The 20,721-nt window shown below is 43.0% G+C and overlaps 1 protein-coding gene and 1 pseudogene across 1 annotated transcript in view; one reads left to right on the top strand and one right to left on the bottom strand.

Moving 5' to 3' along the window:
- Positions 1-991: 991 nt before the first annotated feature.
- LOC114634685 lies at positions 992-1,362 on the bottom strand (annotated as a pseudogene).
- Positions 1,363-4,943: 3,581 nt separating this feature from the next.
- The window catches only part of Arl15 (ADP ribosylation factor like GTPase 15), a 365,525-nt gene continuing 349,747 nt past the window's right edge, over positions 4,944-20,721 (top strand). Inside the window, exon 1 of the mRNA XM_028784212.1 lies at positions 4,944-5,035. Coding sequence (XP_028640045.1) covers positions 4,988-5,035 — 48 coding nt within the window. The 5' untranslated portion in view covers positions 4,944-4,987. The remainder of the gene's footprint in view (positions 5,036-20,721) is intronic.

Below are 20,721 nucleotides of genomic sequence, written 5' to 3'. Positions count from 1 at the left end.
ATACTGCCAGAAGTAAGGGGATGCTGGCATCCTCAGAAGCTGAAAAAAAATGGTGCTGTGCCTAGCAACTTCCTCAGTGCAGTTCCACATTGAACCTTAGAGCTCATTTTTCCTAACATGATTCTTTTGCAACAACCGTACAAGAAGTAGATTTTCTTGCATTCTTACATTGAGTTTGGCAATCAATTTGGCATTGGGGCAGCTACTTTCTCTAGCCAGTCTATTGTATAAATAGGTCAGGAATGGAAAGTGGGCGTGCTAATCAGTGACAGCAACAGCTCAGAGAGAATGATCTTTCTTCTTGACATTTGCAGGCAAAGAGCAACCCCTCATCACTAACTGATTGCAGTTAGATAGACATCACTTGAGTAAGCCTCCACCGGTGAGAAGGTACCCATCAATCTAGGATCACTCTCTCCTATTTATAACCTGCCTGTACACGAGTTTCCCAGCAAGATGGCTCTTTAGCGACAAGAATCCCCACCTTCTCCGACCAGCTGGCTTATTGTAATAAAGCCCTTTATTACTGCGTGGCCTCTCAACTGACAGAGTTTCTGTACAGAGTAAGCAGAGTGACTCGCCTGCATGGGAGCACAGGATAAAGAGTTGTGGATAGTTTTATAAGCAAATGCTCACTGCAATATTTATAATATGCTCTGTCACAGAGGATTTGTTAACATAGTATATTTATAAAAGAGAACTTTATGTAGCCATTAAACATTAATGGGGCATTTCCTGTCCCAGTGAAGTTCAGAGTTACCATGTATGATGCATAACTACTAAAGGCAGCTTCCTTCCTTCCTTCCTTCCTTCCTTCCTTCCTTCCTTCCTTCCTTCCTTCCTCCCTCCCTCCCTCCCTCCCTCCCTCCCTCCCTCCCGTCCTTCCTTCCTTCCTTCCTTCCTTCCTTCCTTCCTCCCTCCCTTCCTTCCTCTCTCTCTTCCTCCCTCCCTCTCTTTGGCAGTTCTTCAACTTTATTTGACATTCAGCGGGTTAGCTTTCATCCATATTGATGGTCTGTAGATTTTTGAGTGTTGTAACAGGCACGTAAGTTACCAATGTGTAGAGCTTGTTTGGTGAATCCTCATCCTTGTTACGTTTTCTGGAAAAACATACTCAGATGTGATATGGAACATTCCCTTGGCCCAGATGGTTTTATTGAGCCTGGTGTCAATGCGCACATCTGGAGTTTCCATCTCCTTCATGACAAACTTTCGAATTTCTTTGAGTGCCCGAGGAGCATGCTTCTTGAAGCCCACTCCATGGATGCACTTGTGAATGTTGATGGTGTATTCTCGGGTCACCACCTCATTGATGGCAGAACGGCCCTTCATCTTCTCGATACCCTTCTTGGCAGGAGCCATCTGTCAGGCTCGAGTAGGAAAGGATGGATGCAGAGGATTGTGGGAAGGAAAGTTACGTTTTAAACAAATGAACAACAAATGAGTAGGTGGAAGTAGCCATTATTGGTTTTCCTGGATGGTAGAATTTAGAAGACCAAGTTGTAAAAATACATTTGTTTGTGCTGCCTAAGATTGACACTTTACCAATAGCAATAACAAACTTTCCCCTGAAAGGCTCACTGGCAGATCTTATGGGATCTCGGAGTAGACGGTCAAAAGAACTTCTTGGTTTTAACGAGCAGCATCAGAGACCTGGGTCCTCACATCCTGTGTAGTAATGCAATTGCCTCATGAGTTTATACCTGTTTTCTTATGCATCTGGAAGAGAGTCATTGTTCTTAACTGAAAGAAGGCAGGACTCAATGAGCTCATACCTTATCGAGGACCGAAGCCTGTTAATTGGCATGTAGTAGGGTGAGTTGAATAAACACATCCCAAATTTCTTCACGATGTGACTAAGGACCTTGCTACCAACACCGTCAGCTACAACCACCACTAGTAATACCTTGTGCTGGAACCATCACTGTGGAGCTGGCATTTGCCCTCTATTCAGTGGGAATAGTCTATTCTATTACCATCTCAGAAGATACCTAATTGAAAAATTATGCTCCATATGGAGTTCTGCTGGAGCTTCTGTTTTTTTTTCCCCAAAGATTTTTCCAAAATGCAAAATATGATTTTAGAAATACATTAGACTGAATATATTTTCATATTATTTCATTTAACAGTCATAATAAAGATGCAAATGATTCAGATTAAGGTAGTGTCATGATGCTGTCTTCAGAACTTTTCTGTAGATAGGGTTTTCCATGTCTCTGCTTTGAGTCCATTTACTGATTTTGATTCCTAGAGGCAGCAAAATCTATTATTTAGCCTAATGATGTTTTCCTAAATTTAGCTGTTAAAGGAAATGCAGAAGTTGAGTGGACCCACATGCTTGTTTTGTGCATAGATATCACCAGACCTCTTAAAACTTTACATAATCACAAAGACAATGGATGGAAAGTCTCTCTGCTAACTCAGCTCTTTCTCTCATTTGGGGTATGCTGAATCATGGAGAGAAAGAAAAATGAAAATTAAAAAAAAACAAACAAATCGTTGCTTGACTCAGTTACTTTTGCTAGACCTTTGGATAGCTTTTGATTTCTGTAATTTCAACCAGATGTGACAAAGACCAGGTTTATGGAAGTCTTTCAGTTTCTGAATCCAGGTCAAAAATCTTTTCTAAACTTACATGTGCTTGAGTTAACAGAATGGCAAGAAAAAAAAATCAAAATTGGATCTACCGGCTTAATACAATTGAGACTCCCAGCCCTGGAGTAAAACAAAACAAAACAAAACAAAACAAACAAAAACCAAATTACTCCTTTCAAGAAGTTATTACTTGCTGTGTAGTGGTGGCGCACGCCTTTAATCTCAGCACTTGGGAGGCAGAGGCAGGCGGATTTCCGAGTTTGAGAGTTCGAGGCCAGCCTGGTCTACAAAGTGAGTTCCAGGACAGCCAGGACTACACAGAGAAACCCTGTCTCGAAACCCTCCCCCCTAAAAAAAAAAAAAAAAGAAGTTATTTTAATTTTTTTTTGGTTTTTCGCCACTACTGCCCAGCTAGAAGTTATTACTTAAACACATATACCTTGAAAATCATATCAATAAAGGCCAGCCCTGTACATGTGTATGTACACAATCAAAGTCCTTTAATTACCCTGAAAGTCATCTTTCCTCATTTGTTATCTGAGCAAAGAGGTTCAGAGATTAGATAATGCATCTAGTCACATGGCTTGGGAGCCAAGAGCAGAAGGGGCTACACACCTTTCCTGATTATGTGGATATTGGGTGAATTCTATGGTTTTCTATAATGAACTATACAGTTTTTTATAATAACTATTTTCACTGCCCTGGGGTAAACTTTCAGAGATATTTGTTACCTGAAGATTCATACAGAAAGTTTGTGTGTGTGTGTGTGTGTGTGTGTGTGTGTGTGTATGTAGGGGCAGGGATGGAGGGAACCTTCAGTCACCTCCATCTTAAAGGACAGCAGTGTTTGGCAGGAACTAACAGAATAGTATTTTTGCAATTTAGTCTTTCAAATTCTATCATACAGAATACTCCTTTGGCATGTGACATCTGAGCAAAGAATATGAATTCACTAAAAACTTCACTATATTATGCAACTTCATAAATGTTTAACAGCTGTATAAAGTTTTATTGTGTAAGTGTGCCATGTTAACAAATCACTATGAGATTCTTCTTCTTTTTTTTTTCTAAGACAAGGTTTCTCTGTGTAGCCTTGCTGTAGTCCAGGTGGTGTCGAACTCAGGGATCTGCATGTCTCTTTGCTGGGATTAAAGGCACCACCACACCCGACAAGATTCTATTATAACATTACAGCAAATGTTCACTTATAACAGCTCTTATCCTAAGAATTTCTAGAAATGGAATTACTGGTACAAAAGATACGGCACACTTTTAATATTCATTTTTTTGAAGTGGGTTAGTTTACTTCTTTCCATACCCAACTCCAAATGGCATGCTTATCTACTCTCATCCTTGTCTTGACTGAGCATACGCCCTTTCTAGCCTTAACCTTGGAGGGGAAGGGAAAAAAAAAACCAGAAACGACTGCTATCTTTACCTATTATTTGACCCCATTTTCACTCATTTCAAGATTTTTTTTTTAACTAGGACACTCAAAATTCTCAAGTGCATCGGCTCTTTGACTTCTTTTTCCTAAGGATCACAAACAGTATTACTTGGGACCTTTGGAAGACTTTCACAATCCCACTGCTCATTTTAGTCAGATACATTGGATCATGGTCAATGTAACTGGACTTTAAAGCATGCAAAGATCAGATGAGTGTCTCCTTCGGTGTTTGGGGTGATCAATTTGCTTGTGACTTTCTTCAAGGTTGTTTAGGATTTCTGAGAGTCTCTAGGTTCCTAGCCTGGGCTGTACTGGTGCTGAGACGCAGGAAGGTCAAGTTCAAGTTGTCTGCCTTAGCAGACACCCTGGAGGATCAACGAGGTCCCCACTACTGCACAGCTTGCCTTCTTTAAGGTGTCTGCCCTTCTAATCCGCAGATTCTGAGTGTCTCAAGGCCACAGGAAGGCGCTCGGGGCAGAGAAAGTAAGTTTTGGTGACTACTCTGCCTCTCAACGCCCCGGGCAGGCTGGTTTCTTACGAAGGGGTGGGCGGGGACGCTGCCGTTCTTCAGCCTCAGGCTGGGAGCTTTGCCTGGACTCCAGCCGACTGGAGGCTCAGGGAGCTGGTGAAGCTCCGCGGGCCGCAGCGCGCTTCCGCCCACCCCTCCCCCAGCACACAGGAACCAGCACCGTCCCGGGTCCCGCGCTTCTCTGCTGCCCTCCACCGGGGGACTGCCTTTTATAGGCGCTCCGGCCAATGAGCGCGCTCCTTTTCCTGTGCCCGCCCTCCCGGCCAATCGCCGCTCCCCTGGTGTAATCTTCGGCTCCTCGGCTGCTCTCGGCGATTTTCGCTGTTGCTGGCTTTTTCAGGAGCTGCTCGCTCGCAGCCTGAGACGCCGCTTTTTTTTCCGGGTTCGGAGCCATTCCGGATGCTTTAGGCTGCCGGATGTCTGATCTCCGGATAACTGAGGCGTTTCTGTACATGGATTATCTGGTAGGTGCGGGGCGCGGGCGGCATGTCGCCTCTCGGATCTCGCGGTGGCCCATGGCCCCCTGCCTGGAGCAGCAGCCTCTCGGCTTTCTTTCTTTGGGATGGGATGCCTTGGGTTGCTTTCTCCCGGGGCTGGCTCTGAGGGGCGGCGTCGGGAGAGAGGCCGGGCTGACAGGTAAAGGCGCGGAGGGGACCGGCGGGACCGCGGGAGATGGGGCCACGCTCCCCGCGCCTCTCCGCGCTCCCGGCGCAGGACTTTCTTTCCGGGGAAGCTGGAGTTTTCCGCTCTCCCCTTAGCAGAACTCCAGGTGCTATTAAAGAGCCATAAGCAGAATGGCTCTCTAAGTGCTAGGCAGGTCCGGTCATTTGGTTGTTATTAGATCTCTAAAGGAATGACCTGGGTCGTGGCGGGATTTTAAAAACACATTACCAGAAAGTAGACTGGACTAAACCACATTGCAACCCGGCCTGAGCAGGATTGGGCAGGGACAGGCATTGCCCCACGGCTCTGGCTCTGGCTCTGGTTGTGGTGCACGCCGCTTTTGTGCATGGTGTGCACGGTTTGGCAACCGGTTTTAGATCAGCCCTGTGCTGGGAAGTTTAGGTAGGAAAAGTTTTTAGCACAGCGCTGGAACGGAACACTTAGACGTGTTTCTAGAATTGTGCAAGCCTCGTGTTTTGTTCCAGAAATTGTATTTCCACAGAGCTGCCTGTTTGTGGTCAAGCAGATCCTCTTTGACATGAACTGTGTTCGATCCCATACAATTTCTGTGTTGATGGTGTTAGAATGAACCGCTGTTGCCAAGCAGTGCTGAAGTAGATGGTTAGAAGCGTTGGCCCTTCTGTCATTCTGTAGGACACATGGTTTTCCATTGCGGATTGGCCTGGCAGAGATTTGCCAGTGCCTTCTAGGAATTACACTTAAGACTGTACGAAGACTGAATACTTTCCAGATCAAGAAAGAGAGGGCTGCGTTGTAATGTTACCTGTGTATAAGGGTTTATTTAGATATGTAGGAACTGACAAGGATGGTGACCAGTTATTGCACGACCTTGAGAACAGAGCCGAAATCAAAGAATCTCAGTTGAAATTTGGTTTTGCTGTTTATGTATTTATGACAATAACGTCTATCATTGTCATAAAGGGGTGTTACCACTGCACCAGGTTAAGTAGGTTATCTGTGAACATTCTTTAAGTGCCTTGTAGGTTGATGAATCTCAAATATGTGCAGAAGGCCCTTTTGAAAGTTAAATGATTGGTTGATCTGTAGTTTATCCATACCATGCTATGGCTATGTCTTGTAATCTGCCCCACAAAAAGCCAGCTTGCTGAGAAAAATTACCAAATAAGAAGAAAGTATAGGGTATCTTACTTGTACTGCTAATTTTGGGTACTTGGCGATTCAGAGAGGAATTCGAGGGTTCTTATGATCTGCTGAGACTGTTGTCGTTCTTCAGCACATAGCAGTTTTTGAGGTACCAGGCCCACTAAAAGAACTGAGGGAAAATAGGGTTAAAGTTACTCAGGTTTCCTTCCATCTAGACATGGGTTCAGGGTAGGTGGATGAATACTTGTAAGCATAAGGTTACACTGGGAGTTTAGGTCACTGTCCCTGGGCCCTGGGTTTGACTTTGACTTGGTCTGTCTGTTTTACCTGTTTTGCCCCAGCACCTTGCTTGGCTTTTGTATAAAATCATTGTTTTGTCACTTTCAGTATGCTTTCAATAATTCCCAAGTGCAGTGAAACTAACTGTCCCATAAAAGTCATTGGCTATACTGGGGGTGGGGTGGGGAGAAAACAAAGTCTTAAAGGAGACAGGTCAGGTTTTATGTGAGTGTGTTAGGTACCCCTGTGAAAACACTGAAGAAAGTCCTTCATTACTAAATGGACCGGAGGGTAAACAAAACAGACTCCCGCCTTCCCGAGGTAGCTTTACTGTGCTTTTTCGTTGATCCATGCTCAGAGAAAACAGTGAGCTACATCACTCCATTCTCACAACTTGTTTGCTTATGCACAACCTCTGCATGGTGTCTGTTTAAAATCCCATTTCTGAAAAATACAGGATCAATTTCTTTGATTGGGCCAGGCATCTTATTAATCAATTCCTAAGTTCTTCTATTTCCCTTCCAGGAGGAGGGAAAAATGTTTCTTTCATTCCAAGTTGAACTGCAGGCTTTGCTGAGTGGACGAGAGCGAGTGCCCTATTCATGCACCTGTCAGGAGTAATGGTGTGCCATCCATCCGTCCATCTGTCTGTCCTTTCTTCTCTTTAAACAGTACTCTGCATTTTTGTTGTTACGTTCCACAGAAAAGCTGTGCGTGGAGATGTCACCCATTGGTCTTTATTTGGTTGCCATCACTTGACTCATTTTATTTGGAGGAGCGTCCAAGGAAGGCAAAAAGAGTTGTGTGTGTTTGTGTGTGTGTGTATGTATGTGTGCACACCCTCACATGTGTGCTTGTGTATGTGTACGTGAGTGTGTGTGCATGCTATTTTTAACAACTTCTGATAGCGTTGAAATGGTAAGACAGATGAGGGAAGCGCTTTGATCTTAGAAGTTGCAGTTAGTTTCCTGAATGTTCTCAGAGATGACAGCTAAGGTGAAGGCTCTGTCTTAATATCTAAGATGGGGGTTTTATTAATCTTGGTTCAGGGAAAAAGGGATACCTTGCAAATCCTAAATAATTACATGTTACACTGCCTACTGTGCCTGGCATGGAGTTAAAGCCTGGGATTACATGTTGATGAATGGATGTGAGACAGAAGAGGTAATTCTGTTCTCCTCTGGCTTCTAAACTGAGGCGAGATAGTATCTGTTTGGATTAGGTATTTTGATTTTTGGAATGCAGGATGTATCCTTTACACTTAAGATGATCAAGATAGAATTTGTTTAGCAATTTAAACATAAGAAAGTCTTATCTTTTCTAGGTAATGCGGGTGTCATCGGAGGAGGTCATATCTCTTTCCCTTTTCTCTCGAGCAAGTTTCTAAGTTATATTCTAACCAGACAGGTATATGATTCAGGATTTAGCTGTCACCAACAGACAGCATACCCCTCTCTTTCTGATGGGTTAAGGCAATGTTCAGAGCTTTATAAAGAGAAAGAACAGGATATAACTTATAAAGAGAGAATGACACTGTATTAGGGTTCTCTAGAGACACAAAACTTATGGAATGCATCTCTACAGAAAAAGGGAATTTATTGGCATGGCTTACAGACTGCAGTCCAGCAATGGCCAGCTGTGAATGGAAAGTCCAGGAATCTAGTCCTTGCTCAGCTCCACAAGGCTGGGTGTCTCAGCTGATCTGAATATGCTGCAACTCTGAAGAAGTAGGCTCCAGTGCCAGAGAAGGAATGGATGTACTAGCTAGCAAGGTGAGGGCAAGGAGGTAAAGAACCAACCTTTCTTCTTCCATGTCCTTATATAGACTTCCAGCAGACAGTGTGGCCCAGGTTAAAGATATGTCTTTAGCTTTGGACTAAAGGGATGTGTCTTCCCATCTCAAGATTTATATTAAAGGTGTGTATCCTCCTACCTTGAAGGTCCAGGCTAGAAGTGGATTCACATACTTTAAACCAAAGAGAAAATCTTTCACAGGTGTGTCCCCATTTCTGGATTGTAATTCATTCCAGATAGAGTCAAGTTGACAGCCAGGACTAGCTTTCCCAGATCCATTCTGAATTTCTATCTGTGGAGGCTGGACAGGGTCAGCTTCTACATTCCTTTTAGCTCAAAATGTTTTTGCCTTGTATGTAAGCCTGTGTGGACTTCACCCATTCCTCTTTGTACCACAAACACAACAACAATAAAGTTCATTATTTTCCATATAATACCAGTGATGATTAAAAGAGACAGTGGGGGTAAACTTACTTATACACATTACATTGCTTTTCTTTTTTATCTTTTGAGACATGGTTTCTCTTTGTACCCTTGCTGTCCTGGAACTTACTTTGTAGACCATGTTGGCCTCGAACTCAAAGATCTGCCTCCTCTGCCTCCTGAGTGCTGGGGTAAAAGGCATGTACCACCTCCTCCAGATGTATACATTGGTTCTCAAATAAAAATGTTAACACATCAGGATTATGTTGCTGACACTATATTTCCTGTGGAATCACTGTTATTTAATGGTAAGGATTGAGTTGCATTTTAAAATAGCCCAAATATATTGAAGAATTGGGAGGGTATTCGGCAAGGAAGAAGTGGTAAGACTTTTGAAGATCCTTTATTACCTCTGAAGAGTAAAACTACATTCTCACTGTTTGTTCTTTTCTTTAAAGGTTTATTTGTATCACATCTATGAATGCTTGCCTGCATGTATGTCTGTGCAGCATGCGTGCACAGCATCTGCAGAGGGCAGAAGAGGGTGTCAGATCCCCTGGATCTAGAGTGACAGTTGGGATCTGCCAGGTGGGTGCTGGGAATGGAACCCAGGCCTTCTGCAAGACCCATTTCTCCAGCCTTCTCATATATTCCTTAGTCCGTTCAACAAATACTTATGCAACTCGACTTGTACATGTTCCAGGAAGTCATGGAGAATGGACTACAGTGCTCTCCTTGGTTGCAGGACTGCAAGGGAAATGACTCTTGGGGAGCATGTGGAAGGACAGGTTGAAGATGGCCTATGGGGAGAAGGCAGGTTCTGACACGCTCTGTTGCTTTCTAGTGCGTTTCTCTATTGCATATGTTTCTTCATTTTATTACAAAATGAAATGTAAAGCTAGACTCACAAATGTGTCAAGTGTTTGATTGGTCTTAGATGCTGTCTGTTGTTCTTTGTATTTCTCTCTTAGGCTTAGGAATTAGTAAGATTAAGTTACTAAGCTTTCTTCTTTGTGGTCACTGATGAACTTGGCCTAGTTTCTTGGTCACAGGCTATACCTGCCCAAGGGGGTAGGTGTGTGTGTGTGTGTGTGTGTGTGTGTGTGTGTATGTATCCCCCAAGTTCACACAGCTAGCAAGTGAGTGAGCTGACCTTGTGGCTCTAGGGCCCCCTCTTGACTGTCTCCACCCCCAAGCCATTCTCTCTAGCGCAGGGATGTAGGCTCTTGGTGTTAAAGCCTGATGTAATACAGTTGGATATTTACATGTTTCATGTAAATACAAATACCCTTTATAGAGAAGGCTAGCTGGAAGATGTGTGCACAGCCTTCTGTCTCACAATGCCTCTGGTCACTGAGGTCATCTTCAGACTCTGAAGTGTCATCAGCAGACACAGATGTGTCTCTAAGCATCATTACTGTCACCTTCAGGGCGGCTTCTGCTTTCTACTGCTCTGGTTCCTCTTGATCCCGTTATGAGCGTTCAGGATCTACTTGTTAAGTCTGTTGTCTGCCTTTACTGAGTACAGCTTAGGAAATGAGGCCGACTAGCAGACACTAGGTTCCGAGCAGGCTGTGGCCTCAGCGGAGGGCATTAACTATAAGGGGTTTGTGGCTACAATTTAGGGGGTGGGGGGGGGGAAGATGGCTATTGTTTAGTGAGGATATGAAAACTTCCCCTGATACTTTTCATAAACTGAGTAGTGATGAAGTATTGAGTAGCTCTTCATTACTTAAGGATGTACTAGAGTCACATTTTATTTTTATGAATTTGGTTTCGGCTCATATTTCAGCACATCCAAAGTCAGGTGCTGCTTCTGTTGCTGGCCTTTTTATTAATGCCTGTGTTTGTATGGTCTTCCTTCTTTTTATATAATAGTCTTTCTTCTTTCTATAAAATCACTAGGATTCAATCATGGAGCCTCTACCCCAGTGACCTGGTCATGTCCTCTGAGCTCCACCTACAGACATCAAAGTTGGATTGCGTTCATTAACATGCATCTTTGAGAATTAAACTCCTGTATCAGTTGGAGGCGGAGGCAGGGACCAGCTATCGTGGAGCTACTTTTAGTTATTCTGTGTCATCTCCCCAAATGCTTCGGGAGTCAAAGAAGATCACTATCTTGAAATTCTTGATTTTAAGCAAGATATTTTGTGTCTTCATTTTGTATATGGTCCTGATTTGTCCTGTTGAAATAGAGACTCTCTTAGAACCCGAGCTGTAGCCTGCATCCGAGCTGGTCCCCCGACATTCCTTTTCTAGCACTGCATTCTAGCCTGGTACCTGGTCAAGTGGAGGCTGTGTGCTGAGAATAGTGTGGGGGGGTTTACTTGCATCATCGAATTCAACCATGTCCCATTCCTGTTCATCAGCCACTTATAACAGAAATACTTATTTAGAAAAGAGGAAACTTGAGGCTTTGAGAGGTTGAGTATTTGCTGGGATAATGTAATCAGTAGAGAGGGTCAGGGCTGGCATTTAACCCAGGCCCATGCTTATAAACGTGGTTCTATAAAGCTTAGCTGGAATAATGAATAACTGTGGAGGAGGTGCCCAGATACAACGCTGAAAATGCTGGAAATCGAAGGGTCACTTGATTGCCGCCGTCTCTTGGTTTCTTGAGAGGCCCCCTGGGAACTCCACCGACCTGTGTGGGTGTGTGCCTTGAGGCAAACGCCTGTTCACACCTATTGCCTCCTCCATTTTTGCATAAACATTAGCCACAGTTCTTTGACTCGGAGCCCAACACACCTACGTGATCTCCTGATCTCAGAGGGACTGGCCGCTTGAAAGGTTGACTTTGTAGGACAAGCTCCTCTGGTTCCATCATAAACTGGTTTGCTGGGAACTAGTCTGGCCACTGGACTGCTTCTCCTTGGGCCCGAGTATTTTTTTCTGGTGTTTCAGAGAGGGATTCCTGTGGGTTCTTTGTCTGATAGGATGGTTGCTGATATTGCTTCTAATTATCGGGGGAAAAGCATTCGAGTGTAGAGATACTTGAGTACCATTGGCTGCAGCACAGAGAGCCTTATTGGTTCCAGCCATCCTGGACCAAAGTCAGGAACTAAAAAGGGAGGTAATGGAACAGTCCTTTGAGTCCTTACGGCTTTAAATCAGCAGGTGTAATGTTTTGCATTTTAACTTCAAACTTTGTGCTTTTAAAAATCAGACAGGCAAGCAAACAAAGAAACAAAGGGACTTCCAGGCCACAGCTAGTTCTTTCCACATCTTGCTTCTCTGCTGCTGTCCCTAGTGACAACACTGCAGAAGTTAGTGGGTCTCATTGTCATGCCTCTTTAGGACAAATGGATGGATGTTTAAGTTGTTGAGAGTATTTTGTATGTTAACGTTTGTACAAGAACTGTGACATACCACTCTCTTGAAACCTGCTTTTAACCTTCTCTGATGATATTTCTGAGCTGAATAAATGTTGCTTAGATCAGTGAGTATTTGATTCATGTCTCTGATTTCGAAGTTACCATTTTTTTTGTTATCTGTGGAGATCTTACCTGCCTACAGGTTAAGGGACCAATGTTGGTCCTGAGAGGTGTGTGGTGTTTTTAGCATGACGAGCAAGTCATCAAAATGGAATTTTTGTCATGTTAATTGCAGCTTTTGCAAAAGTCCACCAGTTTGTTTTTGAGTTTTGAAGGCACTTTTCTAATTCCAGTAACACATGAGCTGAATGTAGGTCAGGAGTGAGATGATTTTGATAGCATGCTTATTATTAAAGTAAAAGCTTGGAGAAAGACACAGCAGAGCACAAGGGGAAAATCAGTTCCTAGCAATCCAGAGACAGACAGTTGCTGGGCATTTTAGTATGTTGTCCCAAAGTCTGTATATAGGCTACTATCCATAAGTCCAATCATCCTGGACTTATAATGGAAAAGCTGTCTCATAACCTACTTGTTTATACTTAAAGACTCTTCAGTTAATAACTTCTCTTCTGCAGCATGAAATCTCAGCACTGTCCTGGCAAACTGTAATTCACTCACTAGTTACCTTTCCTTAAGATATCATGCTGGTGGGTAGTGGCAGCCCAGGTCTCTAATCCCAGCCATCAGAAGGCACAGACAGAGGGATCTGTGTGAGTTCAAGGACAGCCTGGTTTAAAGGGCAAGTTCTAGGACAGTCAGGGCAACCCAGAGAAACCTTGTCTCAACAACAACAACAACAAAACCAAAAACCAAAAACAAAAAACAAACCACCACCACCAACAAAACTAAAATAAAATAAACAAGACATAGCGTATTTCCTCTAGTTTTGGCTAATGTCAGGAACACTGCCAATGACATTCTATGTATTCTGGTTTCATTTTCATCACTGTGATAGATAGAACACACTGACCAAAAGCAACTTAGGGTAGAATAGGCTTATTTCAGCTCAGAATTCCAGGCTGTAGTGTATTGTTGAGGAAGGCAGGGCGGCCAGCCATGGCGCGTCCACAGTCAGTAGCAGTGAGAAGTGAGTGTGCCCACTCTGCCTGCTGCTTCCTTTCCGCTAGCTCTTAACACAGGTCAGGGCACCGCCCATTGAATGATGCTGCCCATAGTGGGCTAGGTTCTTCTACATCAGTTAACAATCAGGATAGTCCCTGATAGACATACCATAAGTCAAGCTGATTTAGGTAATTCCTCCATTGAGATTCTCTCTCCAGAGGATACCAGCTTGGGTCTAGCTGACAGTTTAACCAGAACCACGTGTACACACTTGGGGTTTTCCCAGAATGAGCACAAAGTAGTTGCATGATACTGTAGTGTAGTGGTTTGAATATGCTTGGCCCAGGGAGTGGCACTATTTGGAGGTGTGGCCTTGTTGGAGGAAGTATGCCATTGTGGGGTGGGCTTTAAGACACTCGTCCTAGCTGCCTGGAAGCCAATCTTCTCCTGTTTGGCTATGGAACAAAATGTAGAACTCTCAGCTCCTGCTGTGCCATCCCTGCCTGTGTGCTGCCATGCTTTGGCCTTGATGATAATGGATGGCCTTTATAATGGATAATGTTGGCCTTTATAAGAGTACCTTGGTCATGGTGTCTGTTCACAGCAGAATAACAATACTACATGTAGTGAATCTTAACTACTGAAGGGGGCTCCAGTGTCAAAGAGGTTTGGGAAACCGTCAGAACTAAACAGGTTCCTTTACTGTACAGCCAATAAACAGCTGGCCATATATGCTGATGTTCATGGTGACTCTTTAAAGGGAAATTGTTACAGTGTTCGTAGTCCTTTGAGGGTAGTTTTGCTTTATGATCAGTTCCTGAAAAGTAGAAATTTTGGGTCAAAAGTTACCTATATTTTAAGGTTCTTGATATTGATTAAGTAATTTAATATTTGTAATGCACTTAGAATTGTTTCTGAATGTAACCAGCCACTTTTTGTTATGATAAAGTGTTGAAGTGAAGTCAGTAATAGAGATACTAATTACTATTGATGGAAAATTACTGCATGCCAGATTCTGTGGGAAGTGCTAAATAGCTGTCTGTCCTTTCAGCTACCCTGTGAGAGTTGTAGCAGCTGTTAGTTCTTTCTCTATCTTTCTTTCTTTGTCTCTCTCAGTCTGTCCATCTGTCTGTCTGTCTGTCTGTTTGTCTGTCCATCTGTCTCTCTTCCTTGTGTGTCTCTATCTCTGTCTTAAATGTTTGAGGGAGCTAAAGACCAAGGAGAGCTGAATAGTCATGACTGCCTTAGTTGTTGCAGGATTGGTGACAACTTTATGCGAATGTAGTTTTTGTTAGAGAATAAAACTGAGTTTGAAGTCTGACCCAGATGTCTCATCTGTAATCTGTGTAATATGAAGTATTTCTCAAATCTCAATCTGTGCCAACAAAGAGGAATGTTATAGAACAGTCGTTAATTTACATATTTTAAGAAATTATATTTCCAGAGTTTTATGGATATTAGATTATCTTTCTTATTTGAAATGATACTGATTACTGCTATCTCCTAAAATGTTATTATCAGGCAAAATTAAAAGACGATAGCAAAGTCCTTCAGTTTATATGTATATATTTAGAATGTACTTATTTCTAAAATTCCAAATATTGGGGATCAGGTCTAATACAAGTCACCCCAGACCACCAATTCCTCTTTTGCAAAACTTGGATAATTAGAGTCTTTGTGATAGTTTGCACAAGTAAAAACATTGTCAGTATATTGAAAAGCGGGTTTATACTTTATTGCTTCCATTTTTTTGTTATTTTATGTACTTCCTAAAAATAGTGATCTTTACTTCCATTCTAATTCGATGATTTATATGACTATAAAATTGCCTCTACATACTTTATCATCCATTTACTCAATTCACTTTTGTTTATAAGCCCTTTATTTTCTGGTGCTCTTGGGCACAAGGGATATACAAGTGTATTAAAGACAGTGACTTCCCTTCAAGTCGCTTAAAAACTCCTGTGCAGTGAGAACCAAGCAGTTGCCTTTTGGACTGTGTAGTCTACTTAGAGGAGAATAAAGGTGCAGACGGAGCACAGAAAAGGGGAACTCAGCCTAGACTTGGAGACCAGGAGTGCTTCCCAGAGGAATTCTTTTTAATTTGCAACATGGAAATGTAGTAAGGATGGCCTAGTGACAGGCATTGCCAGGGCCAGGCAAGGGACAACTGTGCAGAGACTTGAAGGGTCCTGTGTGACGGGGCAGAATTTGGAGCAGTGACTCCACCCAAAGCTGCAGAATCCAGCTGTTTATTGGCTGGAGGGACATGATCAGACCTAGCTATCCAAGATGCACAAAGGAGAACAGGCTGCAAAGCATCTCATTCGAGAGATGCTCTCCTGATCCAGGGATGAGATGGTAAAATTCACAGTCAGGTGAGGGCAGAGGATAGATGGGCATTTCAATAGGTAAGAATCATTTAAGAATAGCAGAAATTTTGCAATTGGATATAGAATATGAGCAGAGATCACAAAGGTAAAGTCTTGAATTTGGGGTTTGGGTTATCTATTACAGAAAAACAAATGACCTTGGAACTCAGTAACTATTTTGCTCACAAATCTGTTGGTTGACTAGGTTCAATGGAGGAGTGAGTCTTGCTCAGGATTCCTCATGAAGGTATAGTCGAGTGGTAGCTGGGTTCATCTCAAAGTTTTCTCGTACATGCGTTTGGCATCTGGGAATTCTGTAGTGACTGGGTGGGGGCATCTCTGTTTGTGTGGCCTTTCTATGTGGTTGCCCCCAGGTAGCCTGAATTGTTTGGAAAGTGAAGGCTTGCAGAGCAAATGTACGGAGAGAACCTGGCAGACTCTACCTGGCCTTTTCTCATCTATCCTAAGTAATTATCTAGCATCCTTTCTGCTGTTGACACTTACAAAGGCATACTGGGATTTAAAGGCCAGAGGCAGATCTTTTCATGGGAGGACAGTTAAGAGTTTATGGGCATGTTTGAAAACTGTCGCAAGCATTTTGAGGTGACTAATGGGGCCACATATGGTCACAAAGCAACAGGGAAGAACAGGTTGGGAAATAAAGTGAAGTTGGCATGCATCTTAATCCCAGCACAGGGAAGACAGACAGGAGGATTCCCAGGGTTTGCTGGCCAGCCAGCCTAGTGAAATCCGAGAACCTCCAGGTTCAGTGAGAGACCTTGTCTCAAGACTAAGTTGGAGAACAATTGGGGAACTCACTCAACATTGATCTCTGACCTCTACATGGATGCACAGGGACACACACACACACACAAAGCAATGCCAACACTTGTTACTGTGCACAGTGCCGTAGTGTGCTGTCAATACTGTGGGAAGGACGGTGCCCACCCTGTCGTTTCATGTTATTTAGGGATTAGGAAGCTGAGACATAGAGAAATCGAGTATCATAGCTAAGATGTCATGGAGGCTGAACTTGAACCTAGGTCTGGCCAATGTCCAAGCTTATGTCCCCCACCGCTTAGATAGTAATGTGAGACTTTCTGGTGTTGTTCTTAGGGTTGCCTTAGACACATACACCTTTGAGACACCAAACAAGCCCCTGTTCAACTTGCTGGGGTTCCTATTGTGAAAACAGTGTACTAGCCATGCCCTCCATTGGGTTTCGTATCCCTAGTACAAATTACATTGTGTCTCAGTAAAGGCATAGGCTGCAGGCTTCTTAATATCTTCGGGATTTGATAAGGGTACACAGGATAAGGAACCTTGAACAAATGGTTGGATGGAGAGGCTGCCTAAGTAATGGCTAAGGGCACTGATGGAGCCATACTAAATTCATTAGCATTCTAAATACGTTTTGGAGCTAGACTAAATACACGGTTAGTTACCTGCTAGGGTAGCCTTTGTGCCTTAGTTTCCTTCTGTGCAAAATGGGTATAATGGTGTGCACATACCTTGTATGATGCTTCAGTCTGCAGTCGGCTGTATGTGTGGTTCTAAGCCTTGTATCTCTTGGTGATGTTGTAAGTATCTTAGTTTGTCCAAATATCTTATTTGATGTTTGCACAATGAAAAAGTCACACAGTGCTGTGTTTTCTCAGAGTGTATTGCTACAGCTAATGTTCAGCTCTGCATGTGTATATCTCTGTGTGTGTGTGTGTGTGTAACTTAAAAGAATGTGACACTGTTAAGTACTGTACAAGTGTTTTCTATGATTGTATTGGGACTTAATATCAAACAAGGACATATGTGACTGTCATCACCCGATGGTTGTACTTCAGTTCTGTTGGCTCTAACATGCCAGGCTTTCAACACTTCCTCCTTCCACCTACTAAGCATGGTGCAGAGGAACTGGGTTAAAGATACTGGAGGCGTTCGCTGGTGTTTTGAGTGGCAACTGTTTCTAATTCACAGAGGTGAAGGTCCTGGCTTGGCATATGGTGGCCCACATCTGTCCTCAGGCCAGTTCTCCTTAGAGCTTTTATATGAGTATAGGCAAATGTGATGGGTTATTTCAACCCAATCGGGCAAGTTCCTTTTGGAATTACGCGATTGCCTGGAACTGTCAGTTCCTCTGTGGTTGAAATCTAAACAGTTTGAAAGTCAGGGTTTGCTCTTGGGAACTTCAGTCCCTCACATGGGATTTAACTGGCTGTTCCTTTATCCTTTTTTCTGTTCTGAAGGTTTCCTGAGAGGCTGCCTGGGGTAGAGTAAAGAACACGGCTGATTTTTAGCACAGTGCTGGGGTCCTTCATCAAGTTGAATGCTTCCTGAGTGGGACTACTTCTTTTTCCAGATCAGCCTGCTAGATGTACCAAACCTTTGGTGATGATTGGACTACTTTCTCTTTGTGTAGAAATACTGCTTCTCTATCTTTCCTCCCTGTGATACCCCCTCTCCCATTGTTGGCTTTTCAAGATGTGTTTTTGTTTTGCTAAATGACATGTTAATCATTTATTTGAAACATAGTAACTTAAGGTATTTTAAAGACTGGATCACCTAAGAAGGAACATTTGATCTCTGCTGGGTTTCCTTTATTTCTGCCTGTTTCAGGGCCTCTGGTTTCCTGGCCTTGGGCTAGCAGTAGGTTGGCCTTTTCAGCCAGAAGGGCAGACTCCCTTTGTCGTTTCCAGGGACACGAGCTACCTTTTTCTGAAGTTTGAACGTGTAGGATGTATTGTTAGATTAGTGACAGTTCCTTTTCACTCATATTCATCTATTTGGGGATAATACTTAACTATATAGGTTGTCTTCGGAAAACCTATATATTCATAGGAAAATATTTTCCATGTTTAGTATCCTATCAATAATTGTGTGAGTTAATATTTGCTTTGAAATAGTTTCAGAAAGTAGAATTATTAAAAATTGTTTTGGCTTCATGTCATGTACAGGTCTTCATTGTTCTGTGGGATCTGAAGATAAGAACTTAGGGGGGCGTTTAATACTATGTCTTAAAAAAACAATGAAGACTAGGTCTTCATTTGCTGATTCTAAAGCTTCTGCTCAGATTCTTTAATTGAAGAAGAAGATACCAGTGTAATGGGAACACATTAAGAATTTGAAATTATAAAGAACTATACAAGATAGGGTACACATCTTAACTCTTTATACAAAGGGCATCTTGATTAAATCGACATAAACAAGTGTGATTCTGAAGAATGATGAGGAATCAGGAGGTTGTAATGAGGGCTGGGGAGATGGCTCAGTCAGTAGCGTGTCTGCTGGGCAAGCATGAGGAGGATCCAAGTTCAATCCCCAGAACCCACAAGGAAAAGCCATGGGTGGTGCTATGTGCTTGTATTCTCAGAGATGGGAAGGTGGAGACAGGTGGATCCCTGGGCTGTTCACCAGGCCATCTGGCCTAATTGGCTAGGCTAGTTTGGGGGTGGGGGGAGAGACTCCGTCTCAAAAACAGTCAAGGTGAGGGCTCCTAAACAGTGTCACCTGAGGTTGGCCTCTGACATCCACATGTGTGCACACATGGGCACAGACACATGCACAACCACCCACCTGCACATACACACATGTGCATACGAGAGTGTAACGGGACCCCTGATTTGATTCTTTTCCCATTTGTTTTAAACTTGTCTTTGTTGTTGTTGCTGCTGCTGCTGCTGCTCAAATCCAGACTGCTTAGGGGATGTCACAGGGGGAAAGATGATTTGTCCTAGCACAGTGATATGGAAACAATAGAGTAGCCGTGTGGGAATATCCTTCCAAAAGGGGGTGTGGGAAAGGAGATAAAAATTAACAAGGCTTTCTGTTTTGCTAAGTGACGTTTTAATCTATGTTGATTTGTCTGAAGTGAAACATAGTAGCTTCAGGTGGTTCATCTGAAGCCCAATGTTCTCCTGTGTTGAAACACCTGACAAGACCTGCTAGTTCTTAAAGTAGTCTGTGAAGAAGAGGGCATCCCATCAGTTTGGGGAGAAGAAAAACTGTTAACTCCTTTGCAACCCCTTGTCTTTCCTTTGTGCCGACATCTCCTTCAACAAATACCTATTAGAGAGCTTACTGTTTTGTCAGGCACTTGGCTAATACAGGGAAGGCTTTTTTAGCTAAGACTGGGAGCCTGTGCCATTGAATGTCTTATACTTCTTCGTGATGGAGAAATCCCAGGTTTTTACAGGGTCAGACCTGGTGGACACACTTCCTTTTGAAGAGAGGTCAGTTGGTAACTGTGTAGGCTTTAGGAGTCAGTCATTCTGGCTCAGTTTTTAGGTCCATTATTGTAGTTACACAAGCAGCCACAGATATTAAACATGTTTACCACATTAACAGACAGAGGACAAAATTTGGTCTGCAGATTGTAGTTTCCCAGTCACTGGGCTGATAGAAGAAGAGAAGCCATATTGCAGCTATTTCTCATTGAATTAAGTTTTTGTTTTTATACTTTGGGAGAGTGTGTGAGCGCGTACACGAACACAACACACACACACACACACACGAACACACACACATGTGCATGTATGTATACATATGCATATGTATATTATATATGCATACATGTGAGGTAGCATGGTTGATCAGTGGTTCTAGTGATTTGAAGAACATGAACAGGCCTCTGTGACTCCAGAACCATATATCTAAGGAGGGGGCCAGAATGAAAAGGAGGCCAAGGGCAAGGAGAACTCTCTTTTGGTTTGTGGTTTGCTCAGTTACCTGGAGTAGGAGCTAACCACGTGGCGGAGACATCACGGAAGGCCTTCGTGTGGAATGTTCCCAATGGAATCAGCCAGCTTCTCTTTAGCATGTGATAGGCAAGGACTTCTAATGTTTCTTTTCAGCAGCGGACTGATTTCTTCCCACCCATCTTTGTGTAGAATTATAAAACAAGCTATTTTATCATCTAGTTTTTAGTAATTGCTATTTTCTTTCTATTACTGAGAACAGGCTGTTTTAGATTAGCACAGAAACTGAACTAAGATGTAAGGACCGGGTCTGGAGATACAGCTCACTGGTTCTGTGCTAACCCAGCATTTGTGAGTTCAATACGAG

The sequence above is a fragment of the Grammomys surdaster genome, unplaced genomic scaffold, assembly GCF_004785775.1.
Source record: "Grammomys surdaster isolate TR1022 unplaced genomic scaffold, NIH_TR_1.0 99, whole genome shotgun sequence".
NCBI lineage: Eukaryota > Metazoa > Chordata > Mammalia > Rodentia > Muridae > Grammomys > Grammomys surdaster.
This window is presented reverse-complemented; position numbering and strand designations above follow the sequence as displayed.